We start from the raw sequence: 16406 nt of genomic DNA, 5'->3' as shown, positions 1-16406 counted from the left end.
AAAGATCCAGCATTTTATGTGGAAATGCTTAAGTAATAGTCTTTCGGTGGCAGGCAACCTTGCCTATAGACATCTATCAAGAGAATCTACCTGCATAAGATGTCCGGAGAATAAAGAATCAGTGAATCATTTGCTTTTCAAATGCACTTATGCAAGATTGATATGGGCACTGGCTTTGGTCCCGGGTCCTGCAGATGGTGAATGGACAGAATCTTTATATACTAACTTGTATTGGGTATTGAATCTAGCAGAGGAGAATGGCAGGTTAGAGAAACAAGCGATGATTGTACCATGGATCCTTTGGAGACTATGGAAGAATAGAAATGAGTTAGTATTCAAGGGTAGGAAGTTCGAGGCTGAGGAGGTGACGCGAAGAGCTGTAGAGGATAGCGAAGAATGGAGAAATAGGAAAGAGGGTACAGCTCTGCAAATAACTCCTAGAGTTGATAGAGGCGTAAGTGGGCAGTGGAGACCACCACCAAACCAATGGCTAAAATGTAATACTGATGCTTCTTGGCACCATGATCATAATAGGTGTGGCATTGGCTGGGTGCTTCGAAATGAGCAGGGAGAAGTGATCTGGGTTGGAGCTCGAGCTTTACCTAAACCGAAGACTGCGATGGAAGCAGAAGTGGAAGCAATGAGATGGGCACTACTTATGGTAAGCCGGTTTCAGTATAAAAATATCATCTTCGAATCAGATGCTCAAGTGGTCATAAACCTTCTGAAGAATCGAGAATACTAGCCAAGTATCAACCCTATCCTTCAAGATATTCAGAAGCTACTCCTACAATTTGAAGAGGTCAAGTTCCAGTTTATTCCAAGAGATGGCAATGCAATGGCAGATAGGATAGCAAGGGAAGCTATTTCTTTTGAGAATTATGCTCCTAAGCTTTATTCTATAAAGCCTAGTTGGGTAAGTAATGTAAGAGTTTAATATGTAAGTTGTAAGAACTTTGGTTAATGAATAGTTGAAGTTGAACCAAAAAAAAAAAAAAAAGTCAATACTGCAAATTTTACTCCAATAGTCCACATTTTATTGCGACCCGGTTCACTAATTTGGAAAGTTGTTAGGTATAAAATTTGGATTCAACAAAAATGGACTAAGGAATATAACCAATAGAAATCACTAGCTTAAGTTATTTTGTTCAAATCTACTTATTTGGTTTAGGTTTCTTTTCATGAAACTTACATTTTTTGTCATATATGTGTTATTAATATATTGTAGATACAAATATAGACTCACTTGTATATGAGTTGATCAAACAAGCTGTACGATACTGTAGAAAATATAAATTGGGCCGTAAAGTAGAGGCCCATTACAAGTAGAAATTAGGAAAAAAAAAGAGACTCACCTCTGACGAATCTCACCGGAGAGTTTAGATCTCTCTTCTCTTCTACATCGAAGTTTTGGTTCGTCACCGGCGACAATCCTTTTCTCCGACGATATAATGCCGGTAAATTCCTCACGCAATGTCTAATTCTAGATCTCAAAGATCTAATTCCCGCGTTTCTTTCCCATATATATATATTTTGCTGATTGATTCAGAATTCAATTGTCGCATCCTGCGGATTTTGCAGTATAAGACGGTGATAGAAGTGGAGCCTCCGAGTCTGTTGCGGTACTTGATCGGAGCGGCGGTGATGATGATCGGCGTCGTATTACCCGTTGGTTACATGATGTTCCGCAACAAACGCGTCCGCTTCTCGTCTTCGTACTCTAAACAGACGTAGGTGTGCTTTTTCTTTCACACTTACTGTGTGTTTTCTTTCATCTGATCTGCAAAAATCACTCGCAGCTTTAGGCAAAGTTGTTGATTGCTTCACAGGGATGTATTTAGAATGTTCAGAATTGGATAGTATTGTAACAAGTTTTGGTGTGTTAGGAGATCAGTAACTTGGTGTGTGGGAGATCAAAAACAAGTTTGGTGTTTATGCTGAAGTCTAGAAATTGAATAAGTGAGGGAAGTGAATTAGCATTGTTTTCTAATCCTTACTGTTTGGGAATGTTGAGTCAGTCTCAAACTTGGCTTAGAGGCAGTGTGATGTTGAAGAGATGTTGTAAATGATCTGTTTGTTTCCAGTGAGAATACGAGACTGAAAAGCTTTGTTAAAAATGTTAGCCCTTTTCAATTGCTTCCTAGAGACTGAAAGCTTTAGTGTACTTTGTGTGTTTGGATCGAGTTCAGGTGGGGAATCCATGGTTGATAGATGATCAAAATTTATAGTTGCTTGCTTGCTTGCTCCTCTTCGTTAAAGCTTGTTTAGGCTAAAATTGGAAGGTAGTACTTTTGCTAGTCAAGTAACTCCGGAGTTTATCGTGCTAACCGATTGGTACTTATGATCTGATACCTATCTTTACTTTTCAGGAACAAAGTTTTGATATAGAAGGCTCCGAGGCTGCGGTTGGATTCAACTGAATTGAGACTGATGATGACATATTGATACGGACGACTGTAAAATTATGGCGGAATTCTTATTTTGAGTTTTTACATGGGTTGTAAGAGATCCTTCAATATCGCATTCTTGCTTAGGTTGAAAGATATCATTCGCTGGCTAGAGTCATCATGAGCTATAAATTTATATAAAACTGAGCGTAGTTCTTTGCATTGGCTTTCTTTTTCTTTGTTCTGTGTGGTTAATGAAATGTTAATGACATACTTAAATTAAGAATCTGTTCAAAGTTTAAGAACTGTTCATGAGTAGCCTCAAGTGGAGACGGATATAAACACTTTTCGAATTTCGAAATTGATTTATAATTTGGTCAGATCGTGATTGCGCATAATATGCAAAACCTAGAAGAACAAAAAACCCAACAATGTGTGGTACGTTGTTAGTGCATAACGTTACTCATTCTGTTTTCCACCTTCCCAATGCTTGTCCAACGCGGACTCTGTCTCCCTGTTTGACACAGAATCTGTAATCTGAAGAACTGCTTGAATCCTCCTCAGGTGAGTTTGCAGTCGGTGCCTGGAAAACAAGCACCACGGTCGATCCCATGTTGAATACACCAACCTGCATCGATCCATACATGAAACCATTTGCCAATGTGAAATTGTGTTCTTTGTTACGTTTCTTTAATTGGAATTTTAGTCTTTCTCTTTTGGACCCTAGTCTCTTACCTCTTTCCCTTTCTCGAGCTTTAAGCCATGACCTTTTGGATCATACACTCGCTCCTCAGGTGGCTCTGTAGGAAACAGCTTCTTCTTTGGCTTGTTTGTTCTTAGTTCAGGTTCAATGAAAAGCTGTCAAAGCAAACGTCAGCAAGTTCCTTAATTTCTAGGGCTTAAGGTTTTTCAAACTTCATCAGACCTACCTCAATGGATCCAATGTTGGTCGCACCAACAGCAGCAAGTGCCATAAAGCCTTCTTTCCATTGCCCTTCAAGCACAACCTGTTAGTTAGATTAACAGCTGATGATCAATGTCTGGAGCAAAAAAAAAAGAGCAGACATATTTCGTTAAGACAGCTACAATGAATCACAAAATTTACCCTTTCATTTTCGACATAGAGATTCCTTATTGTTCTTGTAGCACGCTCATTGACAGGAAACAACCGGCCTGAAAAAGAGTTTCGAGAGATACTAATAGTTACAAAAGTCTAATTACGCATAGGTTCCAAAAATAGTTGCAAAAGCCCTACCACACTGGCTGTATGCTTAAATGAGAGGACAAAGAGTAACCAAACCTGCAAAGTGTCGACGAACCCTTGCATTCCAGTCAGCCGGAGAGTGTATCCGATGATAATCCCCTGGTTTCAGGTATATCACACAATAATAGAGCCCCTTCATTGGACTGCAACCAAGACTTGATGAAATAAGCGATTTTAACAGTACAAAGATGTTTAAGGTTGACTTGTGATTTTCACTAACCTAGCTGAGATGTTCTCCCGTAATTTTGGAGACGCCAAAGAGACTCTCAACCAACAATTGTCGCTCTTATCTCCAACAGCTTCTTCCTCGGACTCATTCTTACCTTCAGGTTCCATGGGAAGCAGAGAGTTGTTTCCTAGAAGAGCCGGAACAGAGTAAGAATGTCCTTTGACTTGCTCGATCATCCCTCTACTTCCTTTTAGCTCCCCAAACCTTAGAACGGTGCCATCCACAGGACTAACCTGATATCCTCGAAATATTAGAGAGCAAACTACAAAAAATAGTCTGCATGAAAAAAAAGTTACAACGTTATTGTTACCGGTTACCAGACAACAAGGATCGGGGTCGATAGGCCTGCAACCTTCTTTCAAGCTACGAACAAAAAAATCCTGTAGCGAAAGATATTCTTCAAGAGGCCGAGCTGCTTCTTCAAGATCTGAAAACACAGATAGATCAACTTTTTTTTGTTCTCTACATAACTCCAGATTCAAACCAACAGGAGAAAGAGATCATACTTGAATGGAAAGCTCGAGCCCAGGCTTTATAAGCATACGGGCGCATCCAGACTGGAATTTCCTGAGAGGAAAAAGACCTAACAATTGAAAACCAACCATGTTCAACAGTTACTACAAAAAATGCTACAACAAGAAGAACTCACCAGACTCATAAAGGAGCCCCAAGCCCTTGAGATTGATCGCATAGGCAGAATTCCAAGGAACGAGGCCTAGACAATCCCACGGATGAACACATTAAGATTCGAGAGCTTATGGACATTGAAGACTAATAAGAGAACAAGAGCAAAAAAGAGTTTTACTTTAACATCTTGGTGGAACTCAAGTTCAATTCCCATTTCCCGTTTCTCTTCGATCTGTTCATCAACCAGTAGAAAACAATATGAACCAAACTCTATGGAAAGAACCTTGACAATGTCTACCTACCAAATTGAGTCACTAAATTACCTTCTTGTCTTCATAGAGCCGTCTAGCATGAAGAGCTCCAAGCATAAGAATAGTAGCCATTGTTGCTCCGGGCAAAAGAAAAGCATTGCCTAAATTGAAGAATGCAAACAACGATTCAAGCTCAAAACCATAAAATTCAAGTGTAGTGTGAGAAGCAAATTAAACAATTCTCAATTGTAATCTCAGGAATTAAATGAGCTTCATGTATTGGAATTACCTTTGGAATCTCCGGTTCCAACTCCTCCGCCTCCGCCTCCACCGCCGCCGAGAGGAGTGGCGCGAGCGCCGAAGTTATTTGAACGGATATTGTTGAGGAAAGAGCTGAAGGTTCGGCGATGAGTATGGTGGAAGCGGCGGAGATGAGTATAGCGAGCCAACAGATAGACATTATGAGTAAATCGAGGTCTCATGGCGGTTATTTCCGGTGGCCCTTTTGCTCTGAGAGGGGTTTTAGTTAGGGTTGCTGCTGTTTGACTGTTTTGGTTGGTTGAGAGTCAAACAAACAAACAGTTTTCAACGACAACTAAAACGACTTCGTTTTCCTCTTGCTAAACAAAGACATTTTTATTCTTATTGGGCCTTTTGATAGCCCTCACTTTTTGAGCACAAACGAAGAAATTCGAAAATTGATGATTCAATTCACCGAAGAACACTGATGTTGAAGGTGTTATCCATGGCTGAAAGAGGTCCGATGCATTGAACTCCGGCGTTATTATTAACCGAAACATCGATCTGACCATACTCTGCTCCGATTGAACTTTGATCTCCTCCACAAAAAAAAAAAAAACTTGGGATCTTTCTCCAAAATCGATCATCGTCCTCTGCGATCGACTCGTCGCCATCACTCGATATTTAAAAGCTTCTTCGAGTATTGCTTGCTCTTATTACACGACGAATCGGTGTTTTCTCAGCTTTCAGGTTTGTCTCAAATCTCAAATGTTAGATCGGAATTATTTAAGATTTCGTCAATACACATTTGCTCCATAAGATCACATAATTTGGTTTTAATTTGAGCCAATTGCTTCCGTTTTGATTGTATCGTAGGATCTTCTCCTAATTTTGGTAGATTGGGAATTGGGAATCATTTTGTGAGATTTCGCGGTGACGTATAAAGCTTAACTCGAAATGGAAGATAGAGAGAATGCGAAGAAGAGACTAGTGTTTGTGACTGTGGGAACAACAAGTTTCGATGCTCTTGTGAAAGCAGTCGTGACTCAACATGTTCAAGACGAGTTGCTCAAGAGAGGATACACTCATCTTCTCATTCAGATGGGTCGTGGTACCTTTTTCCCAACTAAGGTTTCTTATTTTCTCTTCTCCACTTTACTTGATTAGTCTGTGCTGATGATAATTCGATTTGGGGCATAATTATGACTGAGTAACCACCATCGGAGAGTTATCCATCCTTCAATCTGTTAGGCTTATTACTCTATCATTCATCTCAATTTAACAACATTGTAGCAAATAAAAGAGTTACAATTTTGGTTTCTTCTCAAGTATCTTTTATCTTTCCTTTGCTTGTGTTGCTCTTATGTGTTTTGGTCTTCTCATTACTGATCCAGTGTGATGGAGCGGATGGATCGTTAGTTGTGGATTACTTCACATTTTCCTCATGTATCGCAGATCATATTCGATCTGCATCGCTTGTTATTAGTCACGCTGGTTAGTATAGTTGACAACTTTTAACAGTTTTAGAAAACCAGAGACTGATTTCGAAATGCTAGAATGTCATCGTGTATCAACTCTCAATGTTGCAGGATCTGGAAGCATATTTGAGACACTAAAGCTAGGGAAACCATTGATTGTGGTAGTGAACGAAGATCTGATGGACAATCATCAATGTGAATTAGCTGAAGCACTTGAAGAGAGGAAACACTTGTACTACACTCGTCCTCACACTCTTCATCAAACCTTGACGAAAATGGAGTTGGAGTCTCTAGTTCCATATACTCCAGGGGACGGAACCCCTGTTGCCCGCATCATCGACAGGTTCCTCGGATTCCCTGATGATTGAGCTGACATATGAGAAAACATGTGTTTTGTTTCCAGATTCAACTGAATATATGCTCAATGTAACTGGTGTCATAGATTCATTTTCATTAGAGCAAGGCTTTTACTAATGTTTAAATGGATAATCAGTTTTGGTTCAATTGGTATGTAATTATGTATCATACTGAACCTAATTTTTTTAGCTTCGAATAAAGAGTTTAATATATTGGACAAAAGTGGAATGAATCTATGACACCAGTTCCAATTGTCAATGGGATTGGCATTGCAAAGGTATTACGATAGATAAATCTCAAAACTGGAAATAGATAACAAAAACGTAAGCAAATATAAAATTCAGGTTTAAAGCATACTTAGAACGCAATTGTATAGTCTCCAAAATTTGCAAAAACAAGTCATCTTGCGAGAGATAAAAGTGCAACAACATGGAACCTAGACGATGATAACAGTAATAATAAAAGCAAAAGGCAATCAACGGTAACGACGAAGGGAGAGAGAGTTGTTCTTCTTCCATGTAGCTCTGCGAGATGGACGGTTCTTGTGGTTGTTGTGTCCCTTTCCACGAAGACCTCTGTTCTTCTTTCCCTCGGAAGTAAGTCCTCTGAGCTCACGGTGCTTGTGAACTGGGTTGCAGATCCAGTTAATCCTTGGGTCATTACGGACAGCATTGTGTGCCGGGTCAACCAAGATGATCTCGTAGTACTTGTAAGTCGAATCCTATTGAAAACAATTGGTAAGTTAACATCTGTATACCAGGAATCAACAAAATTAAAGAGTACTGGATTTAGGGAGTAGTAACTGTACCTCGTTGAGCCAGTAAGAGTTGACAACTCTGAGACCTCCCAATTTCCTGCCAGCACGCTCCTCAGCAACAGAACGCTTGCTACGCTGGAACTTGAGTTGTGTCACTCCCTGGTTTGTAGGCTTACCATACACAATACCCTTGGGCACTGGCCTCTTGCGTCCACCACGTCTCACACGGACACGGTACACAACAAAGCCCTAAACATAAATGAACAACCAAACTAGATTAGTAACAGGTTGTAAAGCCAAAGCTAGAAGAATATCATTACAATTCTCTAAAGACGAAATGGCGTGCTTCAAGAAACCACATAACGACTAAACGAGATATTCTTCTAAATCTCTACTAACAAGGTAAAATAACATCAGAATGAACCAACATAGGCTAGATCATACACAGATATCAACAAAAACATTTCGCTATCTACACTTAAAGATCTCATTTCTACCAAAATCAATCATCAAACCGTCATTATATAACAAATAAATCAGTAAAAACTAGAACAAAGACGAGGAATTTGGGTAGAATGGAGTCACCTGCTTGGCCTTGTAACCCAGACGACGAGCCTTATCAGGACGAGTAGGCCTGACGAGACGAACAATCGAAGGTTGCTGTCTGTACTCCCAGCACCTCACCCTCTGGAGAAACCTCATCACATCGGACTGTTTCTTCCTCCAAAGCTCCGAAACATACTTGTACGCACCTAAGGTTCACCATAAATCCATCGAATCATTAAGCTAAGAAGTAGTTCGCAATAACAGATCCGTAACACATACATCATTTGAACAACAAAAGAGACGCTACATCGATCTAAGAAACGAGGATAACGGATCTAGACCAAGGATGGAGAAGATCGATTTACCCATTTTCGAAGTTTCGCAGAGCCGCACAACACTGGCGCAGTGAAGGGTTTGTTCCTGATTTAAAGTAAAGGATTAGGGTTTTATCTCCACTGGGGCTCTTTATATTATACAAAATTGGGCTACTTTTATTAAAAATATAAATAGCCCATAAGCGTCTACCATCGTTGGGCTTTGAAATTCGGATTAAGCCCATTATCCCCAGTCCCAGCTCTTTTACATACCCCTTTTAGATATTTGAAAATGATATTAGGTAAATTAACCCCATCCACACTATTTAAGGGGTTATTAGTTTGAGATTTAAATAGAATTTTAATGACTTTAAAAGTTATATAAAATATGTTATTATTCAATTAAATTTTTTTAAAACTCTCTTAAAATTTAGTGTTATTAGTTGTGGATTTGTGAAAAGTTATCTAATTCTTCATAAATCTAATGTTATTGGATTAAGAGTTTTATAAAGTTATTAAAATTTTATGTTATTCAAGTAAAACAAAAGAATTTTCAATTGTTAATGAATTCAATTATTATATTATTAGTTTAAAATTATATATTATTTTTTTCATAAAAAGTCATAAAAACACTATCATCAAATAGAGAGATTATGAATAGAGTCCATGACTTTTTGTTGTTCTTTCGTAGAAAATGATATAATGAGCGTGGGTCTTCCTACCCATGTCAATGCCAACATTATTATAATTTCATAAAGACACAATTTGATGAGATGCGATGTGAGATGGTATAGAGCTTCCAACCGACGATGGAACCACATAAGACATCTATACACAACAAGACATGACGGTGGAGACAACAACATTAAGGGCTGAAGAAGCTTAAAAGAAGCTTTGATTCGAGATTCGTAAGCGACGATGGTGGAGGTGGACACTCTGAACCATCAGTGAACACTTCGGCGACAACAAAAGAGACTTATTAATAACGAGGTTGAGTCTTGTTCCTACAACAGATACCTACGACGATCCAGAACTGGTATATATCTCAATAATACTAAGATCGCTAGAGAAGTACTTGTCATCAGAGATGGTGATGAAGAAGCACATTTGATTATGAACAAATCATATGGATACAAAGATAGAGGTATAGGTATGTAGAGCTCCAAGAGAAGGAAACTAGAAAGGAGAAGGTATTGGTGTCGACGATTGCTGCACAAGAACGTGCACGAGCTGACCAAAGCGATGATGGAGACGGTGACTTTGAAACCGGCCGTGTCAGTAGCGTTAGGAGCAGAAGCCTTTGTCTACACGAATGATGTCTAAGAGAAGCCACATCTCATATTAGATGATGTTTGGGATTCTGAAAAATGGTTTTATTAAATTTCACATATATATACTTTTTGAGATGTATGTGAAAAGCCTGCAATATGTATAATAATGAAAAAAACTTCTAGTAATAAAACAATGTTTATGATGAACATATCTCACCCCATAAGCGTAGAGGATACATTCTAGTAACAACGTTTATAACAAATAAATACAATGTTTGGTATCACTCCCCTAATCCACACAAGCAAAGAAAAGAACAATATTTGAAAATTTTAAAACTTCAAGATCTTCATGGCATGCTCCATGTTCCTATAGCTTCTGCCCACATACTAGCAACTATTGTGTCTCTCCAATTATTAGTATAATCTCTTTGCTGAGATTGGAGAGTTCCGTATCTCCATTTCCCTCATAACTGTTTTCTTTGTGACCGATATTGGTTTCTTCATCACTGTATTCTTTGGGAGGAAACTCATCGGACCAATATTCTCTACGAAGAAAGTTATGTAATCCAGCATAAGCTAACAAGAGTTATGCTTGTACATTAAAAGGAAAAGGCGGTGCTGATTTCAAAATCAGAAAATGGGATTTGAAGATACCAAAAATTCTCTCGATCACATTTTTCAAAGATGCATGACGCAAGTTGAATAACTCATTTTGATTACTAGGATCACAATCTTGATCTCTAAAGTCTTGTAGATGATACATTGTACCTCTGAATGGAGCTAAAAAATTGCGTTGATTTGCAAACCCACAATCAACTAGATAATATTTTCTAGTAATTCATATATGAATATGATAGAACTAATATTAATAGTTATATTAACAAACGAGAAGTAATAATTTTCTATTTAATGCATATGTATATATCTTTGGGAACAAGTAGCTTGCTCTTACTTCTCGTTAAAGCATCACTTAATACTTTTGAATCGTGAGTTGTACCTTCCCATCCACTAAGGACATATATGAATTCTAGATCAAAGTTACAAGCAGCAAGAACATTTTGTGATGTGTATCCTTTCCAGTTACGATAACTTGGTGCATCAACAGCAGACACCATTGCATGAATGTGTGTGCCGTCGATAGCTCCAACGCAAACCTGTAAAAATTATGAATATTTAATTAAATTGTTTTGAAGCGTAATTTGAAATAGAATGTGTAGTAAACATACCTTGAAATAAGGATAACAGCGTGTGCTTTCTCTTATTTTTGCAGGAACTGTGAGTCCAGGTTTGACCATCCAACTTGGTGCAATCATGTTTAATGTATCAAAAACTTTGTGAAAATTTTTACTGCAGCAAAATTTGATCTCATAAATGTCATTGTATACTTATATCTTGAGCTTTGACCAATGATGAGCAAAAATGTAGCCACCATTTCTTCAAGACAAGTCTGTCGGGTATCTCTTAAAGACGATTTTTCTCTGATAATATCCATAATTTCAAAAATACTTCAGAGTACATAAAATATACCTCTCGAAAGCGTTTATGATCTCTCTTAAGAAGTTTCTTGAGGTAAATGTAGCCATTCTTGTGATAGGCTTATGAATTGACCACTCAATACGTTTGTTCATACAGTAAGCTCTTGTCGTATATTATCGTTGTAATACCAAAATGTCTATTTCTGATTCGTCATCTTCATGATGAGATTCATCCTCTTCCCAATCGTGTGATCCATGATATACAGTCCCTGGAAAAAAAATTATTAATCAGTTAGATGATAAATATGAATAAAGATAATTCGACGTGCTTATGTTTGTTAAATATACGTTCTAGTTCACTATGTATCAAACATATAAACACAAAAGGGAATTTCTGGGAATAAATATTAAATTCAATTCCAACTAGGAAAATATTGTCTCACCAAACAAGAGATTAAAAATATAAAAGAAAACTCAAAAGCAATAATCATATAGAGCCAACATTGCTCTGAATCCAACCAAAACGTTCTTCTACTGACATGTCCATGAAGACATTTTTCATTCCAGGCGAGTGAATCAAGATAACTGCTTTGTAGCGAATTTGATTTTCTAAATTAGGGATTTCCTTCATCGGTTCCTAGACATTGTTTTTTTTTACCTTGTTTTTCCTCAGCTTCCCGTCTTAGATTTTCTCTCAGCTTCTCTTTGTTGTCGTTCTTCTCTTTGTTGTATGACATTAAGGATCCTATTACTAACTATGATCATAGGATCCTCCTTATCAATTTTCAGCTTATCCACATTGCTAATAGCTAAGGTTCTAGGCCTCTTCCTTGAAGGAAGTTTTTCCATCCGTCCTTTTGGATTTGTGCCTTGAAAGGGTGGTGATATATCACATTCTCTTGACCATGATGGATCTTGACATGAATGTTCGAAAGCTTCATCACAGTTAATGTTATCTCTCACTCTTTTACTCTCCCCAATAAATCTTCGAGCTTCAGTGGTATCACCTATTCCAATTGCGGAACCACCGGTAGCTAAGCCACATCCAAATATGAGTTGATGATCCTCAAATTTTTTGTTTGATTCATATCGTAGATGTTTATGTTTAAGATGTTTCTGTAGATTAAAATATATATATATATATATATATATATATATATCACTCATAAGATATGTACATTTAAAAATAATGTTGTATGCTTAACCATATATAATCAAATACATACCTTGAAGTACTCTTCCCCACACTTCATCCGGAGCGGTGAACCTTTTTATTTCATGATCCCATTCAAATCAAGAATTGAAGGTCTAAATAATTATTGTACTTGCCTCTCAAGTACTTCCATCTACTTAGGTACTGATTGTGATTTTTTTTTTTGCATCAAAGTCTTTCATTGAGAAATGGTACAAAAATTTGCTCCACAATTAGCTTGCTAAAGTTACCGCTATTATCACGCCAGTTTCGGTGAACTCCATTAATAAGTAGCTCTAATAGCACTTTTGTCTCTTCTGGTCTCCACTGACTGTATGGACCTAAGCTGCATGGAATCGTCGGTCATGATGCGTTTCTCGCTCCCGAAGCGCCCTCGGAATCGCTTGGAATTGTTTCGAAATCGCGATTCTAAAAATGAGGCGTTTGGGTGTGTGGTGGAAGCGAACGATTCAAAGTTGGAAACGCCATGGATACAGGTCGGAAGCGTCAGTGGTGTAGATTTGAGATAAAGAAGATAAAGTTTCAACGACAAACCACTCTATTGGGCTTGTTTTTCTTAGACATTTGAGACGCAACTTCTTTCATTCCTTTTTAAGTTCAAACTTATTAGACTTTTAGTTAACTAGTTATATACCTATATCACTAAAGCTAAATTCTAAGACGCCCAATGTATTTTTAGATCAAAGTTATAGTGTTCAAGAACCAAACAAATGTTACAACCCACTAAATTAATGATTGGTTCTTTCCTTAAACGATTATTTAATTAAGACATGCACTTCAAATTTGTTGCAGTGTTTAAATTACGAATCTGATATGTTTTTCTGTTTGTTTAATATATATATTTATATGTACATCTATAACATACATGTATACGCTTCGAACACTTATCCGCTTCCTAATTGTTTAAAAAAACTTGCTTACACGCTTCTAAACACTTTCGCTTTCTCGTACCCGCTTTTGATTCCATACATATTAGGTATGGATCCTTTTCCTTACTCTTTTGGGAATTTCCCATTAGCTAAACATATGTATATATAAACAATGATAAAAAAAATATTGATAATCACTAGATTATCTCACTCAGTCAAAGAAACGAAGAATCAAACACCCAAACATAAGAAAGATATAATAATATATGAATACAAAAAGTAATGCATCAGAGAGAAGATGAGAAAACCTACTGTAACTTGGAGATCGAGTATGCTTTCTTGATAAAGCCAAAACCAACGCTTTATTACTTTGGCAAATATGATTATAAGCAGGAGATAATTGTTTTTGACAAAGGCGCTCAATAAACAAGAGAATATTGTGCAATATTTTTTTAGAGATTTTTTGAGAGATTTTACAAGATTAGGAAAAACAAATCAGCAAGGTTTCAAAAAAACTTTCTAAACAATCTTTTAGAATCCTTTATTTTATATTTTCTATGATTTTTTTTTTGTCAACCATTGGACCACAACAGGCCGGCCCATTAGCCTAATCCCTACATTTGTAGGGAGCGGGACTTGATTTTTGATGTGATGGTGTCTTGTGCATTAAGGACTTACCTTTGGCCACTGCACTAAGATCACTTCACTATATTTTCTATGATTTTATTTAAAGTCATTAAAATTCTCTTTAAATCTCAAACTAATAACCTCCTTAAGAGTTTTTTTAAAAGTCATTTTTGCTTTTGTTTATTTTTCAAAATTATTTCAACATTATTTCTGCAGATCAATTGGTGACAGTTTTTCCTGTGGGAAAGTTGTTAAAGGGTGGAGACCAGGGTTCGAGGAACGTCGGGCGCACCAATAACCTACTGGTGGATTTGGGATATCCACAGTGATGGGTTAGGATCGATGTCCTGCAGAACCAGCTTGGAGTCCGTTGGGGCGGCTAGCGGGAGACTAGCAGGATCCACGAACGGTCCATTGGAGCAGCTAGCGGGAGCTAGTGGGATCCGCGGGACGGGTTGTCACAATTATTTAGAGAAGTAATAAGAAAATAATTTAAAAAATAAAACAAATATTCAATCAGGATTCGCCAGTTTTAACCAAAATATATCGCCTAGATCAAATAACCAATTTATTTTATTGAACTAACATAAATCGCAGTGTGTTGCAACTATTGAGCGTCTAGTAACCATCTAAGCCAATATATTGAACATTGGTCTACGCAAATGAAAGATGATGGCTTGGATACAAAAGGTGAAATATATAGAGAATGATGAATAACATGAAAAAAATACTAATATACTCATAGATAAGCATCTATATATTTTTCTATTACAGAAAATAGTTCAAACATACGTATTAATGTGATACAAGCTTAATAGGGGACATAGTTGATCTTGTTATAGTTTACTATAAACTCATATATACACGTAACACGGGAACAAAAAAACTATCAACTATATGATAATGTCTCATGTTAAGAATAATCTCCTTAAGGCATGATGGAATGGAGAATTTGTCCTAAGATAAATCTTCTTTGTCATTTCCGTATTGACCTCTCGTTGGATGCTTATAACACATGCTCATTGAGTCATTGTGTACAACGAAATTTGACAAACCTAAGGCGTAAATTACGTAACAACTACCACAAGTGCACAAGTATGTTTTTGTTGGATATAACCCCAAGTTAGGTCTTCATTAATATGATATTGTCTGCTTTGGGTCGAGATGGCAAAGCCCGCACGGGTTTATTATTGGATTCTTTTCCAAAAAGCTTTATATTAAATAGGGTTGGACTTGACTTATATATTAGAAACTTCTTTGCTAATCTTCCAATGTGGGACATTAGTTTGTTTCCCAACAGTACTCTCCCTCAAACCAAGAACCACGAACCACAAACCTTAGGTCTCCTCTTCAGCGAAATCTTGTCACCATTGACTCGGTGCTCTTTATTCGCAAGGTATTCTTGAGATACCCTTCTTATCGTGTCACATTGAGGGGTTCTCCCATACCGACCATTAGCCCATACCCACTTCTTAGGTCTACTTGTTTCAACTTAGGCTTTGATACTAATTGTATAACACATATTTGTGGCTAAGTCTATATCTTCTAGTGTTGAGTGCAATATATATGAGCATAAAGTAACAACAAAGAGAATTTGTTAACAAGGTTCAAATTTTCCTACATCTTCGGGACCTAGTCCAAAACAAATCCACTAGAACAAAATTACAATTACAATTGCATATGATATCGAGCACTAGTGGGGCTATGCCTTACACCTTGTGTGTATCTTTCGAAATACCCTGAAGCACACAAGTTTTCATGAAATGTCCTCTTAGTATTTATAACAATTGTTCAACCTTAGAGTTCACAACTTTCTAATTCTACACTAATAAAATAACTCTTAAATAAAACTAATCCTAATTCCATAACTTGGTAGGATTAGCATGGCTTCCACCTCGAGCTATTTCCAAGCTTATTCCAACAGTTTTACTGTTCTTCATAGTCGCACGTATGACGGATCACTTTAACTACTTGCGGTACATAAGTTTTCTACTTTTTCTTTGTTTCAATCTTTTTAATAGAAGCTACGTTGATATATTAAAAAGTTTTTTTTGGTTTGAATAAATTTTACACTCAATTCCAAAAAAAATGCAAAACTGGGTACACTTTCTTATTTTTGTCGTGGGGAAGGAGAATCAAATAAATACAAAACAATCTAGTTCATAGGCTTATAAAAAAAACAATTGTATAACCCTATCCTATTTCCAAATCGTTTTTTCCGTTGTATATTCATGAAGTAATTTGGTCCATTGAATATCAATCTTCTCAGATCTGATATCTGCCATATATAGTAATTACTATATAGTATTTGCAGTGGTCAATCGAACTCACATTTGGTATATGTGATGCTTTCAGCTATTATCAGTGATTATCACCCCTAATTATCACTGGTTAATGTAGTTAAACTTCGTTTTCTCAATTATATCCTTTTTATGACCTAACTTTCAATGTAATATCAAACAAAATTGGTATGAGCTACGCCATATGTTTTTTTTACGTGT

General features: G+C 37.0%; 6 protein-coding genes and 1 long non-coding RNA gene across 16 annotated transcripts; 3 read left to right on the top strand and 4 right to left on the bottom strand.

The window, feature by feature from the left end:
* The first annotated feature begins 16 nt into the window (after positions 1–16).
* On the top strand, positions 17–1011 carry LOC104727993 (uncharacterized). Its single transcript, XM_010447040.2, is given in 1 exon segment — positions 17–1011. A coding segment is annotated over 1 exon segment (921 nt). The 3' UTR covers positions 938–1011.
* Positions 1012–1264: 253 nt separating this feature from the next.
* LOC104723433 (uncharacterized) lies at positions 1265–2689 on the top strand. 10 transcript variants are annotated; one of them, XR_757345.2, is made up of 4 exons: positions 1327–1457; positions 1582–1730; positions 2190–2282; positions 2370–2689. XR_757345.2 is itself a non-coding variant. In XM_010441810.3 (3 exons), exons 1-3 carry the CDS (start codon positions 1452–1454, stop codon positions 2386–2388), a joined length of 174 nt encoding a protein of 57 aa, XP_010440112.1. In that variant the 5' UTR covers positions 1265–1451; the 3' UTR covers positions 2389–2689. The 10 variants fall into 10 exon arrangements, 6 of the variants coding, with proteins under 6 accessions (XP_010440112.1, XP_019087086.1, XP_087330395.1 ...); XR_015571941.1 differs by having other exon boundaries at positions 1582–1734; XR_015571939.1 differs by having other exon boundaries at positions 1371–1475.
* LOC147933962 (uncharacterized) lies at positions 1574–2139 on the bottom strand. The gene is made up of 2 exons (XR_015571943.1): positions 1998–2139; positions 1574–1780 (listed from the first exon to the last, which is right to left on the bottom strand). It is a non-coding gene; the product is annotated as an uncharacterized LOC147933962 (long non-coding RNA).
* LOC104723434 (phosphatidylserine decarboxylase proenzyme 1, mitochondrial-like) lies at positions 2639–5309 on the bottom strand. The gene is made up of 12 exons (XM_010441811.3): positions 5048–5309; positions 4831–4919; positions 4686–4739; positions 4530–4595; positions 4387–4447; positions 4198–4307; positions 3872–4113; positions 3688–3794; positions 3493–3560; positions 3317–3394; positions 3123–3245; positions 2639–3015 (listed from the first exon to the last, which is right to left on the bottom strand). Exons 1-12 carry the CDS (start codon positions 5238–5240, stop codon positions 2851–2853), a joined length of 1356 nt encoding a protein of 451 aa, XP_010440113.2. The 5' UTR covers positions 5241–5309; the 3' UTR covers positions 2639–2850.
* Positions 5263–7055, top strand: LOC104723431 (uncharacterized). The gene is made up of 4 exons (XM_010441808.3): positions 5263–5748; positions 5875–6129; positions 6393–6492; positions 6588–7055. The coding sequence occupies exons 2-4, from the start codon at positions 5956–5958 to the stop codon at positions 6842–6844; spliced, it is 531 nt and encodes a 176-aa protein (XP_010440110.1). The 5' UTR covers positions 5263–5748; positions 5875–5955; the 3' UTR covers positions 6845–7055.
* Positions 7056–7172: 117 nt separating this feature from the next.
* LOC104723432 (large ribosomal subunit protein eL15z) lies at positions 7173–8610 on the bottom strand. The gene is made up of 4 exons (XM_010441809.2): positions 8502–8610; positions 8176–8342; positions 7642–7839; positions 7173–7554 (listed from the first exon to the last, which is right to left on the bottom strand). The coding sequence occupies exons 1-4, from the start codon at positions 8503–8505 to the stop codon at positions 7309–7311; spliced, it is 615 nt and encodes a 204-aa protein (XP_010440111.1). The 5' UTR covers positions 8506–8610; the 3' UTR covers positions 7173–7308.
* A 1988-nt stretch (positions 8611–10598) lies between these two features.
* On the bottom strand, positions 10599–13002 carry LOC104727992 (uncharacterized). Its single transcript, XM_087476352.1, has 5 exons — positions 12423–13002; positions 11855–12230; positions 11249–11465; positions 10948–11068; positions 10599–10875 (listed from the first exon to the last, which is right to left on the bottom strand). The coding sequence occupies exons 3-5, from the start codon at positions 11347–11349 to the stop codon at positions 10624–10626; spliced, it is 474 nt and encodes a 157-aa protein (XP_087332478.1). The 5' UTR covers positions 11350–11465; positions 11855–12230; positions 12423–13002; the 3' UTR covers positions 10599–10623.
* Between the last annotated feature and the right edge of the window lie 3404 nt (positions 13003–16406).

This window comes from Camelina sativa, chromosome 11 (genome assembly GCF_030686135.1).
Source record: "Camelina sativa cultivar CO46 ecotype springtype chromosome 11, ASM3068613v1".
Taxonomy (NCBI): Eukaryota; Viridiplantae; Streptophyta; class Magnoliopsida; order Brassicales; family Brassicaceae; genus Camelina; species Camelina sativa.
The sequence above is the reverse complement of the archived record's forward strand: the minus strand, read 5'-3'. Positions and strand labels throughout refer to the sequence as shown.

What these genes read in the sequence shown, in the direction of transcription:
- LOC104723433 (XM_087474269.1), top strand. Translation starts at nt 1,452, where the DNA reads ATGCCGGTAAATTCCTCACGCAAT. An exon ending in CGGTAAATTCCTCACGCAAT is followed by an intron (nt 1,476 to 1,581) that starts GTCTAATTCTAG and finishes CGGATTTTGCAG; the next exon opens with TATAAGACGGTGATAGAAGT.
- LOC104723431 (XM_010441808.3), top strand. Translation starts at nt 5,956, where the DNA reads ATGGAAGATAGAGAGAATGCGAAGAAGAGACTAGTGTTTGTGACTGTG. An exon ending in GTACCTTTTTCCCAACTAAG is followed by an intron (nt 6,130 to 6,392) that starts GTTTCTTATTTT and finishes TTACTGATCCAG; the next exon opens with TGTGATGGAGCGGATGGATC. An exon ending in GCTTGTTATTAGTCACGCTG is followed by an intron (nt 6,493 to 6,587) that starts GTTAGTATAGTT and finishes TCAATGTTGCAG; the next exon opens with GATCTGGAAGCATATTTGAG.
- LOC104727992 (XM_087476352.1), bottom strand. Translation starts at nt 11,349, where the DNA reads ATGAACAAACGTATTGAGTGGTCAATTCATAAGCCTATCACAAGAATG. An exon ending in ATCATAAACGCTTTCGAGAG is followed by an intron (nt 11,069 to 11,248) that starts GTATATTTTATG and finishes ATTTTGCTGCAG; the next exon opens with TAAAAATTTTCACAAAGTTT. An exon ending in GCTGTTATCCTTATTTCAAG is followed by an intron (nt 10,876 to 10,947) that starts GTATGTTTACTA and finishes TAATTTTTACAG; the next exon opens with GTTTGCGTTGGAGCTATCGA.
- LOC104723432 (XM_010441809.2), bottom strand. An exon ending in TGGGTTACAAGGCCAAGCAG is followed by an intron (nt 7,840 to 8,175) that starts GTGACTCCATTC and finishes ATTTATGTTTAG; the next exon opens with GGCTTTGTTGTGTACCGTGT. An exon ending in ACTCTTACTGGCTCAACGAG is followed by an intron (nt 7,555 to 7,641) that starts GTACAGTTACTA and finishes TGTTTTCAATAG; the next exon opens with GATTCGACTTACAAGTACTA.
- LOC104723434 (XM_010441811.3), bottom strand. Translation starts at nt 5,240, where the DNA reads ATGAGACCTCGATTTACTCATAATGTCTATCTGTTGGCTCGCTATACT. An exon ending in TCTATGTCGAAAATGAAAGG is followed by an intron (nt 3,395 to 3,492) that starts GTAAATTTTGTG and finishes TCTAACTAACAG; the next exon opens with GTTGTGCTTGAAGGGCAATG. An exon ending in AGCTCGAGAAAGGGAAAGAG is followed by an intron (nt 3,016 to 3,122) that starts GTAAGAGACTAG and finishes GGATCGATGCAG; the next exon opens with GTTGGTGTATTCAACATGGG.